The sequence below is a fragment of the Hydra vulgaris genome, chromosome 06 (assembly GCF_038396675.1).
Source record: "Hydra vulgaris chromosome 06, alternate assembly HydraT2T_AEP".
Lineage (NCBI taxonomy): Eukaryota > Metazoa > Cnidaria > Hydrozoa > Anthoathecata > Hydridae > Hydra > Hydra vulgaris.
Window position 1 is genome coordinate 11050001 of NC_088925.1, and position 9363 is coordinate 11059363.

At 28.2% G+C, this 9363-nt stretch overlaps 1 protein-coding gene across 1 annotated transcript; it reads left to right on the forward strand.

Annotated features, from left to right (window-relative positions):
- The first annotated feature begins 5962 nt into the window (after positions 1–5962).
- On the forward strand, positions 5963–6906 carry LOC136081193 (uncharacterized). Its single transcript, XM_065798491.1, has 2 exons — positions 5963–6212; positions 6326–6906. The coding sequence occupies exons 1-2, from the start codon at positions 5963–5965 to the stop codon at positions 6904–6906; spliced, it is 831 nt and encodes a 276-aa protein (XP_065654563.1).
- The last annotated feature ends 2457 nt before the right edge of the window (positions 6907–9363 follow it).

The window sequence follows — 9363 nt, forward strand, 5'->3', positions numbered from 1 at the left end:
GAGGAGAAGAAGTAACTAATACATTTTATATAAAAGCAATTTACTTTTGAATTCACGAGGAGAAGAAGTAACTATTACATTTTATATAAAAGAAATATACTTTTGAATTCACGAGGAGAAGAAGCAACTATTACATTTTATATAAAAGAAATATACTTTTGAATTCACGAGGAGAAGAAGCAACTATTACATTTTATATAAAAGAAATATACTTTTGAATTCACGAGGAGAAGAAGCAACTATTACATTTTATATAAAAGCAATTTACTTTTGAATTCACGAGGAGAAGAAGTAACTATTACATTTTATATAAAAGAAATATACTTTTGAATTCACGAGGAGAAGAAGCAACTATTACATTTTATATAAAAGAAATATACTTTTGAATTCACGAGGAGAAGAAGTAACTATTACATTTTATATAAAAGAAATATACTTTTGAATTCACGAGGAGAAGAAGTAACTATTACATTTTATATAAAAGAAATATACTTTTGAATTCACGAGGAGAAGAAGCAACTATTACATTTTATATAAAAGAAATATACTTTTGAATTCACGAGGAGAAGAAGCAACTATTACATTTTATATAAAAGCAATTTACTTTTGAATTCACGAGGAGAAGAAGTAACTATTACATTTTATATAAAAGAAATATACTTTTGAATTCACGAGGAGAAGAAGCAACTATTACATTTTATATAAAAGAAATATACTTTTGAATTCACGAGGAGAAGAAGTAACTATTACATTTTATATAAAAGAAATATACTTTTGAATTCACGAGGAGAAGAAGTAACTATTACATTTTATATAAAAGAAATATACTTTTGAATTCACGAGGAGAAGAAGTAACTATTACATTTTATATAAAAGAAATATACTTTTGAATTCACGAGGAGAAGAAGCAACTATTACATTTTATATAAAAGAAATATACTTTTGAATTCACGAGGAGAAGAAGCAACTATTACATTTTATATAAAAGAAATATACTTTTGAATTCACGAGGAGAAGAAGCAACTATTACATTTTATATAAAAGCAATTTACTTTTGAATTCACGAGGAGAAGAAGTAACTATTACATTTTATATAAAAGAAATATACTTTTGAATTCACGAGGAGAAGAAGCAACTATTACATTTTATATAAAAGAAATATACTTTTGAATTCACGAGGAGAAGAAGTAACTATTACATTTTATATAAAAGAAATATACTTTTGAATTCACGAGGAGAAGAAGTAACTATTACATTTTATATAAAAGAAATATACTTTTGAATTCACGAGGAGAAGAAGCAACTATTACATTTTATATAAAAGAAATATACTTTTGAATTCACGAGGAGAAGAAGCAACTATTACATTTTATATAAAAGCAATTTACTTTTGAATTCACGAGGAGAAGAAGTAACTATTACATTTTATATAAAAGAAATATACTTTTGAATTCACGAGGAGAAGAAGCAACTATTACATTTTATATAAAAGCAATTTACTTTTGAATTCACGAGGAGAAGAAGTAACTATTACATTTTATATAAAAGAAATATACTTTTGAATTCACGAGGAGAAGAAGCAACTATTACATTTTATATAAAAGAAATATACTTTTGAATTCACGAGGAGAAGAAGTAACTATTACATTTTATATAAAAGAAATATACTTTTGAATTCACGAGGAGAAGAAGCAACTATTACATTTTATATAAAAGAAATATACTTTTGAATTCACGAGGAGAAGAAGCAACTATTACATTTTATATAAAAGAAATATACTTTTGAATTCACGAGGAGAAGAAGCAACTATTACATTTTATATAAAAGCAATTTACTTTTGAATTCACGAGGAGAAGAAGTAACTATTACATTTTATATAAAAGAAATATACTTTTGAATTCACGAGGAGAAGAAGCAACTATTACATTTTATATAAAAGAAATATACTTTTGAATTCACGAGGAGAAGAAGTAACTATTACATTTTATATAAAAGAAATATACTTTTGAATTCACGAGGAGAAGAAGTAACTATTACATTTTATATAAAAGAAATATACTTTTGAATTCACGAGGAGAAGAAGCAACTATTACATTTTATATAAAAGAAATATACTTTTGAATTCACGAGGAGAAGAAGCAACTATTACATTTTATATAAAAGCAATTTACTTTTGAATTCACGAGGAGAAGAAGCAACTATTACATTTTATATAAAAGAAATATACTTTTGAATTCACGAGGAGAAGAAGCAACTATTACATTTTATATAAAAGCAATTTACTTTTGAATTCACGAGGAGAAGAAGTAACTATTACATTTTATATAAAAGAAATATACTTTTGAATTCACGAGGAGAAGAAGCAACTATTACATTTTATATAAAAGCAATTTACTTTTGAATTCACGAGGAGAAGAAGTAACTATTACATTTTATATAAAAGAAATATACTTTTGAATTCACGAGGAGAAGAAGCAACTATTACATTTTATATAAAAGAAATATACTTTTGAATTCACGAGGAGAAGAAGCAACTATTACATTTTATATAAAAGAAATTTACTTTTGAATTCACGAGGAGAAGAAGTAACTATTACATTTTATATAAAAGAAATATACTTTTGAATTCACGAGGAGAAGAAGTAACTATTACATTTTATATAAAAGAAATATACTTTTGAATTCACGAGGAGAAGAAGCAACTATTACATTTTATATAAAAGAAATATACTTTTGAATTCACGAGGAGAAGAAGCAACTATTACATTTTATATAAAAGAAGTAGAATAATAAATATTATTAAAATAAATCGTAAACTAATTTTTTTAAAATTATTTTTTATTGTATATAAAAACGAGTAAATATACTAATATTAAAATAAATGTTTCGCAAGGGCAATTAGAAAAACTTAAAAAAGCAATTGAAGATGGTTATGGAGCTAGTATTAAGTTATCACATTCAGATCCTAATGGTGAGCATGTATTAGCTGTAACAGATTATCAATTGAATAGAATTAAAAGAGCATATGAAAAAGGTAAAGACTTAATAATTACTCTAAATAAAGCCCAACTAGCTCACAATTCTTTAATAGAAGGAGGATTTATTGGAGCACTGTTACCTTTCCTTGGTATAGCTGGAAAATTTCTATTATCAAGCGTTGCTCTAGCACTTGCCACAGGCTTATTAACAGTAGTAGGTTCAGCAGCTGGATCAGCTATCGTTGATAAAATTGCTGGAAGGGGTGTTGTGCACTTAAAAAAGAATGGAAAAAGGAGTTAAAAGAACAGCTGCAGGAAATGGTTCATATTTGAGACCATGGAGTATAGGAAGTTCTGCAGGTGATAGATTGTAATTACGTAATGGAAATGGATATACATCAACAGGATCAGGTTTATTATTAGGACCAAATTCACTATTTGCTAATATTCCATTTTTGAATATGATTCTGTGATTTCTTGAAATTTTTTTATATTGCTTATGAAAAAAAATGCCGAGAAATAATCCGCCAATACATAAATTTATAAACAAATATGTACCTGATGAACCTCTAAAAATCTTCATTCTTAAGTTCACAAAGATTTCCTGCACCCTTCAGTATTAATAACTGAGAAAAAATATGAAATATTTGCACAGCACGACATTACAATAAAATTTCTATCACATCAATAAATTCTTTTAAAGTTTGGCGTAGTAGTTAATGAAGGTGTTGCGTTAGTTTCACTAAAACAAGAACTTAAATTAAAAATGTTAAGCTTACAAAACTCTGTAATATCAGAGACTGTTGATGATATTATAATAAATGTTGTTAATAATTCTGATTCTGATGTATTAATTAAAAAAGGAGATTATGTTTTGTGAGTTTATTGTTAACATTTTTAAAAATTATTTTAAAAAACATTATTTTTACTTAATAAAATGTATAATATTTATTCAATTATCCATTCACAGAGTGAAAATGATGATAAAACTTTCAATAAAATATATCAAAATCTTCCAAGTGCACCTAATGAAGATAATAAGATTATTAGTGCTTATATATATTGTCTAAACATAATTAGTAAGATTCAAAATGAAGAAATAGAGTGTGAGAGAGTATAGAGAAATACGCTAAGTAAAAAGTATCATAGAGCTGTAAAAATAGTTTCAGCAATTGATAATTCATTACTAGCAAGTACTATGGCACTTGGAGCTATTGGAATTGGCTTTTTAGTAACAATAATTACAGCACCAGTAGCTATCGCATGTGAAGGTGCAGCATTAGGAGCAGGTGCTTTATCATTAATAGGACGGCAAGTTAATAAAAAATTAAATTTAAAAGCAGAAAAGCATGAAATGATTAAAGTACTTGCTGATTCAAAACTAAATACAATAAGTGACTATATTTCTAAAGCTTTAGTAGATGGAAGTGTAGATGACAATGAATTTAAACTAATACTAAGTGAACTTGAAAAATTTAAAGCCATGCTTGAGCAAATTAATTAATAAGTTAATGAACAAACTAAAGAATCATTAATTAAACAAGGAAGAGATGATGCAATTAATATACTCAAAAGCAGATTTAGTAAAATTGTAGATGTAAAAGCACAGAATAATTTATTAAAATAATTTATTAAAACATAAAAAATAAAACATAGAATACAATATAAATTGTTATGATGAATTTTTTTATCTTTATTTATAAAAAAGCAAAATGTCATTTCTATAAATTGAAGATCCTGAAAAAATAGACAAAATTGTCAAAGATATTAATTAAATATTAAAAAAGATATTAATTAGATATTAAAAAAAGAGTAGAGAATAATAGTTTATATAAAAAGATGGGTGAAACTAATTTACAGTTAGACTTAGAAAAAATTGTACAAACCTTTAATTGATAGTCAAGATGGAATAAAAGGAAACACAAATAAATTGGAAAATCAAGCTTATAAATTTGCACTCACTTTTTCAAATTCTTATCCTGAAGCAAATAGAGAGATAATTATAACTGATTTTAAAGAACTATTGCCTTCTCATGAAGAATATAAAAGTACGAGGCTAGGAAAAATTGAAGCAGATTATCTAAGAATGTATGTTACTAGTAAAAAATCAACAGATACTTCATTTGGAATATATAATAAAGATGGCATGTTCTATATTGGAAAAAAGCCAATACATATTAGTGATGGTAATGTAACTGTTGATCATGAAGCATATTATGGTGCTCCTGGTCTTTGGGAGTTGTTAACAAAGTTTAATTTTGATAAGGGAATATATAATAAAGATGACCTTAAAAATTATAGAGATATATTAATACAAACAGATGCAATTACTACTGAAAACCCATACAAACCAAAGTCATCTCGGAGTGGAAAATACAGAGAAATAATTTGGAAAGATATAAAAGAAAATAGGAAGCGTGAATTAAGAGGAACAGGAATAGGAACAGGGTTAGGAAAAAAAATACAAACTACAACTCTTCATAGCGACCCTAATGCATTAATTGAAATGCTCGAATTATGTATAGCTGCATGGAAAGCAGGTAACACTGGAGCAAGAAATGAAGCTGTTACAATTTGTGATGAATTATTAAGACAAGGTATAATAGATAGTTAACAGTATAAAGCAGTACAAAATAATTTATAATTATATATGAGTGCATATAAAAAAAAATATAGTACATAAAAAATGCTAATTGTAAAAAATATAATACATAAAAAACAAAATGACAACTTCCAAAGTATTAAATTTTACAGAAATGCCAATTGTAGATAATGGAATTGAAAGATTTGAGCTCCATGAATACGAGTCAGTGGCTCGTACAAATCTAAATAGTGCTGGAGAAATAAGAATCAATATTGAGCAACAAGATTTGTTCACACTTCCATCTGAAGCTTATCTCTTATTTGAAGGACAACTTGTTAAACTTGCTGATGGAGCAGCTTATGCCATACAGATGCAGTGACGCTTACAAATAATGGTATTATGGATTTATTTGGTCAAATATCATACCAGTTATCAAACCAAGATATAAAAACTATTTATCACCCAGGTCAAGCAACTACAATGTTAGGAATGCTTAAATACCCAAATGACTTTCAATTAGCGCAAGGATCAAATCAATCGTGGTATAAAGATACTGCAACAACAGCAATACTTGCTGATAACTCAGGGTTTGCATTAAGACAAGCATACATAATTCAGAAACCAACTACAAAAGGAATACTTTTATTTTGCATACCTTTAAGACACATTTTTGGGTTCTGCGATGATTACGACAAAGTTATTTATGGGTTTAAACATACAATAACTCTTGTAAGAAAAAGAGATGATGACGCAATTTTTAAGCTGCTGCTGCAGCTTTAGGAAAAGTTAATCTTAATAAAATATCATTGCTTATACCACATGTGATCCCATCAGATGTAGAAAGGTTTAGTCTTTGTAAATCTATTAAATCAAAAGTGGCACTTCCAGTAAGTTTTCGTGCGCGACAGTGTGATACTATATCTGTTGCACAATCTACTACATTTTCATGGAGATTGAGCGTAAAGACATCTCCTGAAAAACCAAGATACATTATTGTTGCATTTCAAACAAGTAAGGATGGAGACCAAAATGCTAATGCTTCAATATTTGATCATTGCGACTTGAAAAATATGCACATTATGCTTAATCAAGAAAGATATCCTGTTGTTGATTATAATTTGTCATTATCAAATCAGCAATTTTCAAGAGCTAATAGAGATGCAGCTGTGTTTAATGAAAAATTTTATGGAATAAATGAATTGATCACACAGAGCAATATAACTCCTTCTGACTATAAAGATTTATACCCACTCTTTGTTTTTGATGTTAGTAAACAATCAGAAAGAATAAAATCATTAACAATAGATGTACAAATTAAAGCAACATTAATACGGCTGTTCTAGCAGATACTAAAGTTATTGCTGTTGTAATATCTGATAGAATCATAGAATTTCAATCAGACGGGATTAAATGAATGCTGTATATTAAATTTTTGAAAATTAAACTTTTTTGAAAATTAATTAAAATTTTTTTTCTTTATGTATTAAAAAGAATGAAATACACGAAGAAAAGTTTAAAAGATCTATTTGAAGAAAATAACTTTTTAAAAACATCTGACAATATCGCTTCATTGCTAATGATTGCTATAGATAATGGGCTGTTAGATAAAGAATCAATTATACCTGAAGTGAAACAAGTAAATGATAAAAGACCAGTTGGCAGACCTAGAATACATCCAATGAAAGAATCAAATAAGAAAAAAATAATTAAGCCTAAAATATATCGTGAAAAACAAGAAAAAAAAAGAAATAGATCCAAAAAAGGAAAGATTAAGAACAATTAAGAAAAAACCAGTCACTGTTAAATTTACAAACATGGAAACTGGAGAAGTTAAAATATATAAATCATTATATAGTGCTATGCAAGATACAAAGCATGGATGAAGATATCTTGAATTACGTGATGGAAAAGTTGATAATGGATTTAAGATCAAAATACTTAAATCTGAAAAAGATTAATATACAGGGTGCGAAAAAAGTTCGGAAACATTTTAATAAAGGATTGTATTACAATTTTATTAGTCGAAAAAAATTTAATAACCTAAGAATATCATAAAATATATACAATTTTAATTACAAAAGTTCATTTTCAAAATTTCCTCCATTTCCTCTGATACAAGCTCTGAGACGCCGCGGAAACTGATCAATTGCGGCGCGCACCATTTTTTCGTCGATTTTGCTCCACGCTTCATCAAATCGCGCTTCAACGACTCCACCGACTTGTGTGGTTTAGAACAAACCTTTGCCTCTAGAATCCCCAGATGACTTAGTCGAGTGGGTTCAAGTCGGGTGAATACGGCGGCCATTGCTAAGGCGACCAAAATACCGGAAAATTGTTTTTACAAAATTCTTGCGTCGTTCTTGCTCGATGTACTGGCGCAGAATCTTGTTGAAAGATCCAACTTTGGTTCGGATAGGTTTGTTGGCTCCAAGGCAACACTACGGCTTGAAGAATGTCGGTGACATAGTTGTTGGCGTTGATTATTGACAAAAATAAGCTCTGTTTTGCCCAAAAACGACATTCCGGCCCAAACTATTACTCCAGCTGGCTTCTGGCTGCGTGAAACGATGCGACCATATTTATTAGCCTCAGAAGACCCGAAAGCAAGTACACGATCATTTTGGACATTGTGGGCTTGCTCAACGCTGAAGAATTTTTTGTCTGAAAAAGTACTTTTCGTTGAAATTGAGCACAGCGCTCCCATAACAACATTTAACATCTTTGTTTTCTTATTTCGCATTTTTTGTCAGCTAGATGCTGGGCTTTTTAAAGCTTTAAAGACTTGAGTTTAAGTTCTTTTTTGACAATATGACGGACACTGTGCTCATCAATGCCAATTTATCTGGCCATTTGTCTCATTGAACGGCGGAAATTTCGTCGAATTCGGTCTCGGATCATTTTGCAGTTGGCGGGGGTGTTGGCAGTCCTTAAGTGTGGCCCAACTCCTTGAAACGTTGAATTGTTTTAGACACAACAGATTTACTGGCATTGAGTAAACGCACAATTTTGATTTGACGTTTGTTTTGTTGATGCAGAGAATTTACTTTTTTCAAATAGAACAGTTAAAATTTAAAAAGATGGTGAGTTTCTGATAGAGAGAGTTATAGAACCTTCTTATAGAATTAAAAGGTTGAGACGTATAGAATGTTTTTAATAAATATATGCTCAAAAAATATTTATATGTGCTTTGTAAATATTTTTAATAAATAAAATCTTGTCATATAAAAATGGAAAATATACTAGATGAGCCTATTCCAGATATAGCATCTTCAGAAATTTCAACTCCTACACATTTTATATATAGAATATTGACAATTACAAAAGAGCAGGAGATTTCAAAATATAAAAATATTAATTATTATTGTTGAATACGAGGATTTGGATATATTTAAAATTCAGGATAAAGATATAACAATTAAAAATGTGACAAGATATTTAAAAAAAAAATTGTTTAAAGAAAATAAAAATTAAAAAAAATATCTTGCTATATAAAAAATGGAAATAAAAATGTTAGAGAACTAAAACAAATCGCAATAGAGCGAAAAATTAAACATCATTATAGAATGAGAAAAAGTGAATTATTAGAAGCGTTAGCGCACACACCTGTTGAGCATACACAAACTCATTCTATAGCAGTTAGTAACACACCGATTGAACAAAGACCTGCGATGGTTTTGTTCAATCTACAACAGGTTGGCTTATGTGCCTAATGCAATTAAAAATACAGTGAATACATTGACAGCAAAAAAAAGTAAATTTAATTTTATTGCAGATTGGATACCGTACCTGATACAATTATC